We start from the raw sequence: 16,533 nt of genomic DNA on the forward strand, positions 1-16,533 counted from the left end.
GATTTTAGATGCAACGGACAAATTTGATACATGGCTTTAAGAACTGTCTCACATCAAGGCTTTATTGAAAATGATGCTATTTATGTCCATTATATAATTAACAAAACGATGCAACTTCAGATGTAATGGATCCTTAACTAGTAGTTCATTAAATAAAGTTTTACTGTATTGGATGAACCACGTAGGAAAAAAAAACCCTCATTATATTGGGGCAATTGCTTGCAAAAATTCATATTTAAGAAACAATTGTACGTCAGAGTATATTATTAAAAGATATATTGAAAAATGTGTCATAAATGTCTCTTTAAAAAAAATCACACGTTAATATAGAAACAAGTTGGAAAGATTAACGTTGGAATGCCTTTTTTATCTCTGATGGTTTTAATATTTGTTTGGAGTAATAAAAGACATCCTAGGAATTATTAATAGTTTATCTCCTAAAAGATCAACATTGCCCTCTAGATATGGGAGAAAGGAAGTCCTGTTATCAATCATTTCCCCATCCCATTCTACTCATTCAGGGGCCGAACTAAATCAGGAACAGTATCAAGTTTTTTGAAGAAAAACTTTGGTTCTTCCATGCTACACTTTTCAAAATGGAATTATTCAATAAATATCATAGATGGGGTTATGGCAGCAAGCATGTCTTTCGTAAACCTGCATTTTCCCACAGCTTTTTTTTTTTGCTGATTTTTCCTATCTATAATAAACCTGCTAATTCATAACTGGCTGACAAACCATATTCAAAGAGTAGTCCTTAATGGGTCTACATCTACATGGAGGGAAGTAAGCAGTGGGGTACCACAAGGTTGAAGTACTCTTCAATATCTTCATAAACGACTTAGATGAGGGAATAGAAGGGAACTTACCAAATTTGCAGATGATACTAAGCTGGCAGGAATAGCCAATACCCTAGCAGATAGGCTCAAGATCCAGATAGATCTTGATAGACGTGAACACTGGGTCCTGTTTAACAAAATGAAATTCAGTGTAGAGAAAAGTAAAGTCTTACACTTAGGCAAGAGAAACCAAAAGTACACATATAGACTGGGTGAAACCAGATGTCAGGCCTGCAGCTGGTTCTTTTTAGGATCTTTGGCCTGCCACACTCTCTCTCTTTCTTTATTATGCTGTTTCATTAGTGGGGAATTGGGAGAGGGAATAGTAAGGAGTAGAATGTGTTTGCTTTCAAAATAAAAATTTCTTTCTAGAAATCAAGGTCATTCTTTGTCTCTGCACCTCTGCACCTGACTGGAAGTGGATGGGTGGAAATGCCAGCATCACAGAGGAAGATTGGAGCATGTGCTGGGCTTGTGGGTGTGGAGACAAGATCATGAACTTTCAACTGGGTGGGAACCCCGGGAAGCTTTCAGATTCGGGTTCTCACAGATGTCTCTCTTAATAAATTGGAACTTTGAGGAAAGCTCTGCCTTGAACTCTGATTTAATTCTGGATGATATTTGGAACGCTGACACCAGGCTTAATAGCAGTAACTGTGAGAAGGATCTTGGAGACTTAGTAAACAACCAGTTAAATATGAGTCAGCAGTGTGTAGCGGCAGCTAAAAAAGCCAATGCAATCCTAAATTACATCAACAGAGGGAAACAATCAAGATTAAGTGAGGTATTAATACCACTCTATAAAGCCTTAGTAAGATCACACTTAAAATATTGCATTCAGTTTTGATCACCACACTATTAAAAAAAACATGTTGAGACTCTATAAAAAGTACATAGAAGAGCAATGATTAGGGGACTGGAGGCTAAAACATAAGATGAATGGTTACAAGAACTGAGCATGGCTAGCCTAGGGAAGAGAAGGACCAGGGGAGACATGATAGCAATGTTCTGGTATTTGAGGGTCTGCCATAGAGAGGAGGGAACCTGGCCAGTTTTCCAAAGCACCTGAAGGCCAGACAGTGAGTAATGGATGGAAACTGACCAAGGAGAGATACAACTTGAAAATAAGGAGAAATTTTCTGAGAGGGTGAACAATCAATCAATGCAATAGCTTGCCTTTGGAAGTTGTGGGAGCTTCATCACTGGAGGTTTTCAAGAAGAAATTGGACTGCCATTTGTCAGAAAAGGTATAGGGTCTTCTGTTTGGGGGGGTTGGACTAGATGACCTGCAAGGTCCCTTCCAACTCTGTTAATCTAATCTGTAAAGTGAGGACTACATGCAAAAAACAGCACAGTGTCTTTATATATTACTAGGACCCTTTTCTTGAAGTCCCTCTCTGAAAGAATTTCTTCATTTAAAGTGGCTGATGACTAGCATTTTACTGATAGTTAAGATCTGTTTATTATTGTCATCAAGGATTGATAAAATGCGAATGTCTCAGAATGTCTGTTACAAAAATATTTAGCTTTAAATGCCTAAAATGCGATTGAAAGTTGCATTTCTTTTCAACAATAAAAAGAAATTACTTGCTCATCTATGAAAAATGCTTGGTGGAATGTCTCCGTAGGAAGCAGGAAAAGCTTGCAGTCAGCAAAAATATTTTCTTCCAAGCCATAATACTGATTGTTTAAGAATTCCCCACCACCCCGGGCTAGTGAGAAGTCCAAAAATAGCATGACAGAATTCAATTTTCTTTGGAATAGGACACAAAGGGGACTTAGTATGTAATATTTACTTTATCTACAAACAAACAATACTTAGCGGGAATTTATCCTGAATATACAAGTAAAGACTTAGAAAATGAAAGTTGAAAAAGTTTGAGACATGGATTTCCCCCCAAAACTAGTACTCTTTCACCAGAAATAACTGAAAATCTCCTATGGAAATTCCTAATTTGGATAATGCTTTGAAATTCAGCATTTTACTAATTCAAAAGATATAATATAAAGAATTTTATCTCTTATTTTAGTGTGAGTTAAATAATGAAAATGAACATGTTCAACATTCAAGTTACATCTCTACCTGATTGATCCTAGTCCTCATAGTGTACCACCCAAAACATGAGAAAATGTGTGCTTTATTTCTCTGGGCTATGAATACAACAGGGGTGGGTTTCAACCGGTTTGCAGCTGTCCCAGCGAACCGGTTGGTTGGTGAACCCGGAAGTAAGTAACTTCTGGGAACGGCGAAGGGCCCACCCACCCGCCCCCGCTCCTTACCGGTCTTTGAAGGCTTCTGCGCTTCCACGCAGGCGCATGGCACATACAGCGCCTGTGCGATTCTCTGCGAGCAACTGGATGGCACATACAGTGCCTGCGCGAGTCTCCGCAAGAAGCTGGAGCATCGCGCAGGTGCTAAGACACATGCATGAACTGCGCGCGTGCACGACCACCACTGGAATACAACCATGAAACATATTTACATTTGTTCTATCTTGCTCTTTCTCTCACCTATTTACTCCTCATATATTTGTTTTGGGGTACCATACACTCTAAATGACCAAACTACACACAATCAATTAGATCAACACCCTTCTGTCTTACTGGTCTCTTACTGCTGTCTTTGTTTAGCGTTGACTTATTTTTTATATTTTCTGAGTCCATTGGGAGAATGATTTGTGTTTGGTTTTCTTTTGAGACTTTAAATAGGGGAAAATATTGAAGAATATGAATAGGAAGAAGAAAAATAATCTTGTTATGTGAAAATTGAGCGGTGCAGAAAGTTCTCCTTGCAGATTTAGTTTGCATGAGAAGAAAACATGAAAAGAAGTATTTCTGAGTTGATGTGTTTATGCGTAGATGAAAGCTTATGATGGAATGATGTGTTTCTGACTGCACGTGAGGGCTGGTGTAGAGGGCTGGATGTCCCAGAGATGGCTGTAAGTCATTGTGGTTATTAAGAGAGATAACCACATGACCACTTCACTCAATAACCACAATCCTGGTTCTCCCAGTTGTGGTCATTAGGTGGACCAAAAGAGCTCCAGGCCAAAGAAAGCCAGGTAGCTCTTCTCCATGCCCAAACGGAACTCCAGCAATGAAGAAAGGAAGACTGATGGTTAACATATAAAGATTTTCTAGTGCAGGAAAATACAGGCAGCAGAAGACATCAAGGGACTCTGAAGGTGGGATGCATTCAGAGACAATGGTTCTGCCCTTTGAAAGCAGTCCCAGTGTTTGGTCTTTGGCTTTTATTATCAGTGGCTGGAAATTAAATTCTCAGGAGTTCTGGACTCTAGTCAGTCTAGCTAAAGGGTCTAGGACTTGGTCTAGTCGGGTGATCTGGGATAAATTTGAACCACTAATTCTTGAGGAAGTGAACAAGGGTCTCAGCACTTTCAGTTGAGCCACTTGTTTGTTGGACCCTTCTGTTTAGTTAAGGCAGCCAGGGAGATGAGTTGTGGTTGGATCCATGCTATGGTGGCAATGTCTTTGAGGGAACAGCTTGTTCTTCAGCCTTGAAGGAGGTGAAAGTGCACCCCATCTTCAAGACTTAACAACCTAAGACAAGTGTTATCCTTTCCACCTCATAAAATGAAGTTGTTGAAAAGATGGCCAAATTGCAGAGGCAAAGGAAGCTGGAGGAAGTGGATTATCTAGACCAGGGGTAGTCAACCTTTTTATACCTACCGCCCACTTTTGTATCTCTGTTAATAGTAAACTTTTCTAACCGCCGATTGGTTCCACAGTAATGGTGATTTATAAAGTAGGGACATAACTTTACTTTATACAATTTATAAAGCAGAGTTACAGCAAACCTCTACCGCCCACCATGAAAGCTGGAACGCCCACTAGTGGGCGGTAGGGACCAGGTTGACTACCACTGATCTAGACCCATTTCATTCAGAATCTCAGACTAGAATTCAGTATGGAAGCACCCTTGGATGGACTTGTAGACAATCTGTAACAGAGCATGGGTTGGAGCAAGAATGTATCCATTCTTGTTCTCTTTGATCTCCCCGTGACTTTTAATATTATTTTATAGTGGATTTCCTTCTTCCTTTGGGAAAGGTTCTGGTCTTGGCTGTGGAGGAGAGGTCATTTCTTAGTTCTTCCTTTGTCAAGTGCCACAAGGTCGACACCCTCTCTCCTCTTGCTCAACATCTACATGAAACCACTGTAGATATTATTTGCCATTTCTTGAGGGTCTGTGATCCCAGAATGTGTATTCTCTGTTGCTGTGCTTGTCCTCTGGAATGAGGTTCCAAATGACATTCATTTGGTTGCCACTGTGATAGCATTCCAGAAAGCTTTGAAGATGTTGATGTTCCCTCAGGCCTTGTGTTAGGTTGATTGGAGCCCCAGCGGAATACACTTAGAGATGTGGGTGTTGTTAATAAGATTTGCCATCTCATCTTGTTTTATCTCCCCTTGTTCCTTTGTTCTTAATATTTTACTTTATTTTCCTATTTTATTGTATAATGCCCAGATTAAAAAAAAATGGTGTTGGGCAAAACTAAATTGCATAAAGAAAACAAAACTATAATAATGCAGGAAGGAGGGTGGAGAAGGACACCAGCTTATTTGGGGGAAGCAAGTGTAAGTCCTTTATCATTTCATGCCACAATCAAATAATAGAATAGAAATCAAAGTATAGTATAGCCTTTATTGTCATTGTACATCATGTATACAACGAAATTCATTTTAGCCTTAGTGGTGCAATCCATGACAAAAATACAAACAACATAAATAGTATAAAGAATAATCCCTATGCAAGTAATTTGGAAAAGAAAAAGAAGAAAAAGAAAAACTAGTCATACGTTTCTCCGTGTGCATGGAGTGATTGTGGTTGTGTTTAAGAGTATGACAGCCCAAGGATAGAAACTATTTTTAAACCTATTTGTTTGGCTGGCTATGCTTCCATGTCTTCTGCCCGATGGTAGAAATGCAAAGAGAGACTGACCAAGGTGTGAATTATCTCTGAGTATCTTCCTTACTCTGCTAAAGCAGCGAGGCCAGGCGATGTCATCCAGTGGTGTTAGAGGGCAACCAATGGTTTCTTGTGCCAAATTGATCACTCTCTGTAGTACAACCTGTCATATAGCTTTTGCCAAATCTTAATTCCCATAGCTGTTTTTCCTGGGCATATATCTTCTCTGAATATATGTCTTCTTTGAGATTATGTCTCCTCTGGGTTTATGACTTCTCTGGGACTATCTTTGTCTCCTGCAGCCATATTCAAAATTGACTGAAGTATTCACTGAGAACATAAAATGTATGTACTAGGTTGCTAGTTTCAGACCTTTGGAGATGACCACTGGAGTTCTAAAGAAATCATCTTTCCATCAAGGCATTAGAGATGCCCTGTTTGATATATTTTCCCTTACAGCCATTGACTTAGTTTATTGATGCAAAGTTAAGGCCAGTTTCACATTCATTAGGAAAGTTTTTTTTTTAAAAAAAAAATATGTTTTTCTGTGTCACTAGAGCAAGATCCTTACATAATACCTCCACCTTTTCAGTAATTTTCTAATGAGTTTTTGTTTAACATTCAATATGCTTTATGCTCATATTAAAGCCAATGTTGTTTAATTATTAAAATGCTGGACTAGGATTGGAAAACCAATGTTCAGGTCTACTCTTAAGCATAGAAGCTCACTTTCTCTCGGCCCAATTGACCTCAATTTGTTGTAGGGAAAATTGGAAGAACAAACTCTGTATTATAGTATTGATTGGGTTCTTAGAGGAAATGTACTATATAAAGCCCACAGAGATATATGATTTTCATCCTTGGATGTTGTAAAAGTATTTTAAACATTCTTTTCTCTTGTTGTATCTATCTATCTATCTATCTATCTATCTATCTATCTATCTATCTATCTATCTCCCTCCCTCCCTCCCTCCCTCCCTCCCTCCCTCCCTCCCTCCCTCCCTCCCTCCCTCCCTCCCTCTCTCTCTCTCTCTCTCTCTCTCTCTCTCTCTCTCTCTCTATATATATATATATATATATATATATATATATATATATATATATATATATATATACATACATATATATATAATCTATCTATCTATCTATCTATCTATCTATCTATCTATCTATCTATCTATCTATCTATCTATCTATCTATCTATTTTGTAGGAAAGTTGATTTAAAAAAGAAAGATTATTGAAGATGGGATATCTTTTCTGTCCCTGGTTACAGAGGCCTGTGTTAGCATACAGTATTGATACTATGAAGATATAATGGCACTCTTATGATTACTTTTTTTCTCATTTGCAGGTGTACAACTCAAATAAGGACAACCAAAATGAAGGCAGTAAGTAATTTACTATTTAGTTTAAAAAAAAAAGATAATATGAGCAAATGATTTTTTTTAGACTTGAATGCTTGAATAAACCAGTAGATGGTGCTCCATAATCTACTCTAACCTTTTGTATGTTGTTACTTTAAACTTTCAGGTATAGTTATGGGGATCAAGAGGTTTCACAGTAACAGTAGAGGCTGACAATCACTGTATTAAACAAAAGAGCTTTATAGCTGCTGGAGTTCCAGCAAGTAAATATCTGGGTGCAACCCAAGAACTGTGGAGTTCTGAAACTGGCTTTGTTACAAATTATGTGTTTCCTTTGGCGAATTATTTAACAACCTTTTGTCTCAGTTTACACAACCCAGGCACAGAGGTTTACAGAAGGGAAGCGAGAAGGAGAACTAAGATTTTTTTTCTTTTGAATCTTAGTTCCTTCTTTTACTTTCCTTAAAATTTAATGAATAGAAATAAAATATCTTGTGTTAAAAGGAGTTTATCCAAAAACCTGAGTCTGCCCCCTAGACTGTTGTTCAGCAGATGTATTTTGGGAATGAAAGGCTCTTTGTACATATGAAATAGCACTCTTTAAATATTTTCCTCCCTTTACCCCAAATATTGGACAGAGCAAATGGCTTGATATGTGTTTTGCTGAGCAACTTGGACTTCTTGCTATTGCTATTTAAAATCTGTTTTTAAGCAGGGAGCCAGCTTACAAATATCACCGCAGCTCTAGTTTTCTTCTTCTTCTCTTTACAGCTGCTGCCATGCAGTGACATAGCAGCAAATCGCTTATTTATCTTGGGTGTGGCTTATAAAGTTAGTGTGGGTTTTCATATGTTGGTTATTGAGTTTGGGGATAGGGATGAAAGGCATTCTTTTTAACCCTGCAAGCTCAGAAATGCTTGGAACACAGTAAAAGAGACTCCCTCCTATTGCTCTCTTTTCTTTTTCTAAGAGCAAGCAGCATTCAGTTGAAACCTTCATGAGCTCATCTTCCCTTTTCATCCTAAGGGATCCCTGCTGGTTGTGTTTCTTTATAAATAGAATGTTGTTCCTAGTAAATTTGAGAAGCAGCATCTCCAGCTGTTGGGTCACTCCGGCTGACAGACACTATATACAGTAGTGGTCCAGTTTCTCTTGCTGCTTTCAGTTGATAAATGCCGTATAATTTTAAACCCGCACTTTCCTTTCTTCCCTTCCCTTCCCACCAGTGCAAGATTTACATACCTATCATCTCTTTAATAGCACTAGTGTGTCAAACAAGACTGCACAATTAGAGATAATTGCACCTCGGCAGATTGCGAGATTATGTCAGCCTAGTGTTTCTAGGAATCCCTCTTCCTACCAGTCGTATGTTCCTCTGTTAATACATTTAAAGAAAAAAAGCAATAGAGAAACTTGCAGTGAGATAAGTTAGCGGCTGGTGAGTTTGACTAACATATAGAACAAAACCATGAATTTATTTTACTGGGACACGGAGACTTCCTGCCACTAATTTTTTAAATTCAGAATTCTATAGGTAATCCTTGACTTACAACAGTTTGTTCAGTGACCGTTCAAAGTTACAAAGGCACTGAAAAGAGTGACCTCAGATCGTTTTTCACTCTTGCAACAGTGGCAGCATCCCTGTGGTTATGTGATCAAAATTTAGACACTTGGTTACTGACTTATATTTGTGATGGTTGCAGAGTCCCGGGGCCATGATATCCCCTTTTGCGATCGCAAGCAAAGTCAATGGGGAAGCCAAATTCACTTAATAACTGTGTTCAGAGATGGTATTCAGCCGGTTCGGACCGGTTTGGGCAAACCAGTAGTGGCGACCTGTGGGTGGGCCACCCACCTGCACCTGCTCTACACTCTCCTATTTAGCCACATTTTCTAAACTGTGCATGCGTACAAGCCGTGCGTGTAAGCCAGTGGTGTGAGCAAAACACATGCGTGGAAGGTGCGCATGGTCACGAAGCGAGCATGCACGTGGTGAACCAGTGATAATCTTATGTGAAACCCACCTCTGACCGTGTTACTAACTTGACAACTGCAGTGATTCATTTAACAACTGTGTCAAGAAAGGGTGTCAAAATTCACTTAACTATCTCACTTAGCAACATTAATTTTGGGCTAAATTGTGGTCATAAGTCAAGGATTACTTACAAAGGGGGGAAACCATGATTTTATTTTTCTGTGACACGACTGCTTCCTATTGCTAAATTAGGAGAAAGGAAGAAGAGGGGTTTTCCCCAAGCAATTTAACTTTAAATTAGGGAGGCATATTAAATCTGCTGAGAATGTGATAAAAGGGGCAGATAATGGTTTTAGCATTTTTCTTTTCTTTTCTTTTGGGTTCATCCTCTTTTGGGGGGATGTTTAATTTCAAGTATTTGAAATGGGGGGTGCACTTATTCCTATTGCTATAGATCTGCTCTTTTGTTTTGATTTTAGTGGTTCTCTGTATATGACCTGAAAATGCTGTGGAAGTCCAGGCTGTCATTAATCAAAGAAGCGTGGTCAATGACTTCTCTTTGCAGTATGCCATAAATTGGGCCCTTCATTTCTGTGGTTTCAGTAGGAGGAACATTATCATCAGTTTACCATTATTTGACAGTTTTCTGTTATCTGTGGGCTAGCAATTGGCAAAATTAACACTGAAAGAATAGTTTAATTTACTTGCAGATCTCTGTAATTATTTTAACTGGGACACCTTTGTCCAACCCTCTTCCCTTGTTTCCTTGCCCAGGACATTCCTCTGCTAGTAAGAAGAGGCATTTTTCTTTTATAGTCATTAGTGGGAGAAGCAATGAAATCTAGGCCACCAGAATGGCAAGGCAAAAAGGAAAACTCAACTATTTTTCTGTACACACAAGCCTTCCTTCTTCTTCTCAACCCTACGTTGGATGGGATTAGTATTAACTGCTGTGTCAAATTCAGAATTGTGTGGTTCCCTGTACAGTTACCTAAAGTGTGTAAATACATTTATATTGCCTAATTCAGGAATCAGCAACCAGCAACTTCTCCAGGTCCTTTTCACCTATATTATTGAACTTTGGTATTTAGATTTAGATTTAGATTTGTTTATTATTTATAGGTCGCCCTTTTCCCTGAGGGGACTCAGGGCGGCTTACAATTTATAGGGAGGGGAATACAAGACAAGACATGAGACAATACATAAGTAAAATAGAACACAACATTCATTCATCATTCGGGTGGGGACGGATTAGAATCTTTATCCCCAGGCCTGACGGGATAGCCAGATCTTGAGGGCTGTGCGGAAGGTCTGGACGGTGGTGAGGGTGCGAATCTCCACGGGGAGATCGTTCCAAAGGGTCGGAGCTACTACTGAAAAGGCTCTCCTCCGCGTAGTTGCCAGTCGGGACTGACTAGCGGATGGAACTCGGAGGAGGCCTAATCTGTGTGATCTAACAGGTCGTAGGGAGGTAATTGGCAGGAGGCGGTCTCTCAAGTACTCAGATCCACTACCATGGAGGGCTTTATGGGTGGTAAGTAGCACCTTGAAGCGCACCCGGAGATCAACAGGTAGCCAGTGCAGCTCGCGGAGGATAGGTGTTATGTGGGCGAACCGTGGTGCGCCCACAATCACTCGCGCGGCCGCATTCTGGACTAGCTGAAGTCGCCGGATGCTCTTCAAGGGCAGCCCCATGTAGAGCACGTTGCAGTATTCCAGCCTAGAGGTCACAAGGGCCCGAGTGACCGTTGTGAGAGCCTCCCGGTTCAGGTAGGGTCGCAACTGGCGCACCAGGCGAACCTGGGCAAATGCCCCCCTGGTCACAGCTGACAGGTGATGGTCAAAGGTCAGCTGTGGGTCCAGGAGGACTCCCAAGTTGCGAACCCTGTCTGAGGGGTGTAAAATTTGGCCCCCTAGCCTGAGTGATGGAACACTAGCCAAATTATTGGGAGGGAAACACAACAGCCACTCGGTCTTGTCCGGGTTGAGTACCAGTTTGTTAGCTCTCATCCAGTCCCTAACGGCTTCGAGACCCCGGTTCATCACGTCCACCGCTTCATTGAGTTGGCACGGGGCGAACAGATACAACTGGGTATCGTCCGCGTATTGGTGGTATCTTATCCCGTGCCTCCGAATGATCTCGCCCAGCGGTTTCATGTAGATGTTAAATAGTAGGGGGGATAAGACCGAACCCTGCGGCACCCCATATGTTAGGGGCCTAGGGGTCGATCTCTGCCCCCCAACCAACACCAACTGCGACCTGTCCGAGAGGTAGGAAGAGAACCACTGCAAAACAGTGCCTCCCACCCCCACCTCCCGCAGTCGTCGCAGAAGGATACCATGGTCGATGGTATCGAAAGCCGCCGAGAGGTCAAGGAGAACCAGGATGGATGCATGGCCTCCATCCCTGGCTCTCCAGAGATCATCGGTCAATGCGACCAAAGCGGTTTCTGTGCTGTAACCGGGTCTGAAGCCGGACTGGAAAGGGTCAAGGTAACTAGCTTCCTCCAAGGACCGTTGAAGCTGGAAGGCCACCACCTTCTCAACAACCTTCCCAACAAAGGGGAGGTTGGAGACTGGACGGTAGTTGTTGAGAACGGCTGGATCCAAAGATGGTTTCTTCAGGAGGGGTCACACCACCGCCGCTTTAAGTATTCTTCCATTTTGAGACTGAAAACAGTTGGGAAAGATAGGATATGCCTACCTTTGCTAGTATATACTAGATGGCATCATCACCTTCCTATCATATCCCAAAGTCCCTTCACAGCCGCTAAAACTTTGCCTGTCACTTGCCTCATTCCAATTATAGTGCTGATAGGGAAATAAAAGCATTTTATGTTCTTTGTTCTAATCCCAGGAGTCGATTATCTGAATGCTTTCATTTTTTCCCCAATTATAGTGGTGAAAGCAATTTCTTTTGTTTTTGCTGGGATTATAATTCAGTGTAGAACTCTTCTCTAGCAGCAACTCAAATCTCTCAAAAGAATTGTGCGTAATTGGGTATCAAAGTCATGGCAAATTTGAGATATTTCTTACTAGCCTTTAAATAAGGAGATTGCCCTTCACCAGCATAGATTGGGGTTATTGGGAGTTGATGTTTCTCTTTTTCCATTATCCTAGGTCAGTGATGGCTAACCTTTTTCTCCTCGTGTGCTGAAATTGTTGGTGCGCACGCTATCGGGCACATGTGCATTCATGCTCACACCCACAATGCAATGTGCCTTCCCCCTCCATGCATGCACACGCCACCCATGCATGTGTGAATGACACCCCCCCCCCCCCGTGCAGTCTACTCGGCCTCCTGCACCTCGGTGTGTGTGTGGGCCGCTTTTACCCTCCCCAGGCTCTGGAGGCTTTCCTCAAGCCTCTGAGAGGGTGAAAATGACCTTCCCCAGGCTCTGGAGGCCAGAAACAAGCCTGTTTTTGGACTTCCGGTAGGCCTGTTTTTCACCCTGCCGGAGGCTTTCCTCGAGTCTCCGGGGCAGTGAAAACAGCCTCCCCCCGGGCTCTGGAGGCCCTCTTTGAAGCCTCCTGGCACCAAAAATAGCAATAGCAGTTAGACTTATATACCGCTGAAAGCCCTCTCTAAGCGGTTTACAGAGTCAGCATATCGCCCCCACAATCCGGGTCCTCATTTTACCCACCTTGAAAGGATGGAAGGCTGAGTCAACCCTGAGCCGGTGAGATTTGAACCGCCGAACTGCAGAACTGCAGTCAGCTGAAGTGGCCTTCAGTACTGCACTCTACCCACTGCCCCACCTCGGCTCTTTTTAATAGAATGTGGGAGGGGGCGCCGCATCCCCTTGCTTCCCCCACCCCCTGAGCATGCATGCACATCTCCCGGATGCATGATAGAGACCTGAAAATCAGCTGGCTGGTGGGAAGTCCGCGCATATGTGCGCTGGAGCTGATCTGGGCGATGGCTTGTGTGCCCGCTAGAGGACTCCATGTGCCACCTGTGTCACGTGGGCCGTAGGTTCACCATCCCTGTTCTAGGTACAGAACGTATGTTCTGTAGCATGGGTGTCAAACTGGCGGCCCGTGGGCCAGATGCGTCACTTGCGAGCCACGACCACCACAGCTCCACAAAGGGAGAAAAATATCATGATACATCACATGATGGCAACATGACACCCTGAGTTGACACCTGTGTTCTGTAGGGATATGCATGAATCTTTCCTCCATCAAAATACAGTTATGAGAGCCATAGATTTGTTGAAAACCATGGCTGAGATATGCCCTTAAAACATTTTTTCACCTGAAAATCCCCTTCAGGCAAAAGTATAGCATGAATATCCTGGAAAGAAATAATGAGGACCAAGAGTATCTGTAAACTTCAATATTGATTTTGCCCTTTCATTGCTGAAGTACAGTCAGAATTTTCAATGAGCTCTTCTCCATGTCTACATCATCTTTCCTCTTTGGTTAAGAACCAACTCAATACATTTTGGTTAGTTTGTTTTGTATAAAAAGGTGAAACAAAGGATTGTCCATAACATCCGGGAGCATTTTTGAAGACTGCTGTGGCCTTCAGTGTGAATTCTGAACTATTCAGAATTCTTTTCAGGTGTCTCTTCAGATTTAATGCCGGATCTTATATTAGTGGACATTGTCCTTCAGGTTTATCTTTTTTCGTATTTTGAGCATAAAGATATTTGTGGCATTATCAACTTTAAGCAAGCCCATATTTGCCTTAAAGATAAAGTGGTAACCAGCCCTGCTTCAAAGCTGAAGCTAGCTCTATGTTCTATAGATTGCAGATATCACTATGCTAATTGGATAATGGATATTGAGAAGTGAAGAATCAATCAGAATAGACCTGGAAGGGACCTTGGAGGTCTTCTAATCCAGTGTTTTTCAACCACTGTGCCGCGGCACACTAGTGTGTGCCGTGACATAGTGTAAGGTGTGCCGTGGGAAAATTACTTTATATATAGTCAATATAGGCACAGAGTTAAATTTTTTTAACATTTTCTAATGGTGGTGTGCCTCGTGATTTTTTTCATGAAAAAAGTGTGCCTTTGCACAAAAAAGGTTGAAAAACACTGTTCTAATCCAACCCCCTACTCAAGCAAGAGACCCTATACCAGGGCTGTCAAACTCCTGGCTGTGGGCTGGATGTGTCATGCGTGGCCATGCCACATCCGGCTTAGCGAAGGGGGAAAAAGTCCCGATATGTCACGCGATGCTGCTGTGACAATGTGAATTTGAGGCCCCTATACCATTTCAGATAGGTGGCTGTCCAGTCTTTTCTTAAAAACTCCCAGTGATGAAGCACCTACAACTTCTGAAGACAAGCTGTTTCACTAGTTAATTGTTCTCACCATTAGTAAGTTTCTCCTTAATTCCAGATTGCCTTCTGGAATTTCTTTCTTGTATTGCCTTCTGGTGCTTTGGAAAAGTAGTTAACCCATCTTCTTTGTAGCAGCTCTCCAAATACTGGAATACTGCTGTCATATCACCCCTATTGTTTCTCTAGACTGGCTATACCCAATTCTTGCAACCTTTCCTCTTACGTTTTTTTTTCTCCAGGCCCTTAATAATCTCAATTTCTTTTTACACTTTTTTGTGCACTTTGCACATATCCCCTTGGTACCCTTTATTTCTTTAGAATTAAGAAAATAAAATTAACCCTCTGCCCAATGACGGGAAAAATAATATTCTGTAGGGTAGTGGGAAAATGATCTCTTTATGATTCCTAAATCTGAAATGAGTTTAAGAGCTATGAATTTTTTTAAAAATATACATTTTCTTTCTTTTCTTTCTAAAATTGTGGGGAGATTAACCCTTACGGACTTCTTGAAACTATGTGCAAGTGTTTCCTTTGAAAAAAATAATCAAGGAACATATTTTGCAAATAATTATGATGTCTGTTTATTGATAATTTAGCTAAGAATATTAAGATGTATTGCTCTTCTAAAAAATGTGCCCTTTTGAGCTTTTTACTGGTTGCTAGCTATTAATGTAGGATTCCCCCTACTTTTTTTCCTTCAATGTTTTGAGACTGTAGCATATCTTGCTTTATTTTTGGGTAGGGTGATTGATTGCTCAAATTATTTAATATATTTAATTGGTTTCTTTTAATAATCCCACGCTCGTGCGTTTAAGGCTTATCCACTAATTCAAGTGGATAATTTCCTCAGTTTTTAAACTAGTGTTTGGTTTATTCTGCATAGATAGACTGAATCTCCTTGCTCTGAATGAAACAACTTTTGAAAGTTCCTTTTGAAACCGAAGAGAGGTTATTAGTTCAGGATGCCAGCCATAAATTATTACACTTGAACAGCAATTTAGATTTCATTTGCAAGCCAAGTTGCATATTAACCATTCAGACACAGGACATTCATGTAGCGTTCAAGAAAACACACTTGTTTGTTTCCAGCTGCAGCAGTGCCAGCTGTGAAATGATAGATAGAGCTCCATCTATACATCTGGTATCTATGTAGTTTATGGCTCCGGTAGGCTTATATGATAAAAATTATATGAACATTTCTTACAAGAATCACTCTATTTTGTGGAACCATCCATAATCAACAGCAACTTATGTTTATATCTGCACTGATGTTTTGCCTATTAAAACATGTAGGCAATAAACTTTATAAGAAATGTTTTAGATTTTTCGTTTCAAAATTGATTGTGGGTGTGTAGCTACTGTATATTTTTATAAAAAGTCAACACTGAGCCTCTAAGAATAAGTCTCCCAAAATCAGATCTCTGAAGCTGGGAATTCCGGTTTTGGTATTTCATCACAGCTCTCTGTTATTTCTTTATTTAAAACATCTAAATTCTCTCTAAACTCCAACAGGAATTTGAACAACACACAACCAGACTGTTAAAGAAAAATCACTGTAAAACACAAAAATAGACAATGGCAAATAGCAGCTGCAGCTCCAGCAAAAATAGACTCCCTCTCTAATAAGTGTACTGGAATCTGTGTTTCATGATTTAGAATTCCTTCTTTAAATACATGCGCAAATGGACACATTTGCCACATTTATTTTAGGTGTTATTACATTCACAATTCCCCATTGAGAATGGCACTTGGGTTATTTAGCTGCCTTATGTAGACTCAGTAGATGCCTTCTGAATAAAAGCATGAGAAGCATCAGTGAAGTTGCTTCTTTATAATAAGTTCTGTTCCTCTTCATGCTTTATATTTGGTTGGCCATTAGTGAGATCCTTTAATGCAGGGGGGGCACGACCCCTGGGATGTAGCCTAGTACTGGGCTGTGGACTATTGGGAACTGGACTGCACAAGCTGTGTGCAAGCGTGAGAGACTCCATTTGTATTTGTATTTGTATATTTGTATTTGTATTTTATTATTTGTATGCCACCCTTCTCCGGGAGGACTCAGGGCGGCGAACAATTCAAAGGGAATAAGGGGGAACATAAAAGACAAAATACAAATAATAAAAGTCGACA

At 40.8% G+C, this 16,533-nt stretch overlaps 1 protein-coding gene across 5 annotated transcripts in view; it reads left to right on the top strand.

Moving 5' to 3' along the window:
- ARHGAP26 (Rho GTPase activating protein 26) overlaps window positions 1-16,533 on the top strand; it is a 256,484-nt gene that overhangs the window by 129,174 nt on the left and 110,777 nt on the right. For all 5 annotated transcript variants that reach the window (XM_087709586.1, XM_087709588.1, XM_087709587.1 and 2 more), the window contains exon 12: window positions 7,123-7,159. In XM_087709586.1, the coding sequence (XP_087565712.1) occupies window positions 7,123-7,159 (37 nt within the window). The remainder of the gene's footprint in view (window positions 1-7,122; window positions 7,160-16,533) is intronic.

Source organism: Thamnophis sirtalis, unplaced genomic scaffold (assembly GCF_051295495.1).
Source record: "Thamnophis sirtalis isolate CommonGarterSnake01/CBP01778 unplaced genomic scaffold, rThaSir2_p1.2 scaffold_3, whole genome shotgun sequence".
Taxonomy (NCBI): Eukaryota; Metazoa; Chordata; class Lepidosauria; order Squamata; family Natricidae; genus Thamnophis; species Thamnophis sirtalis.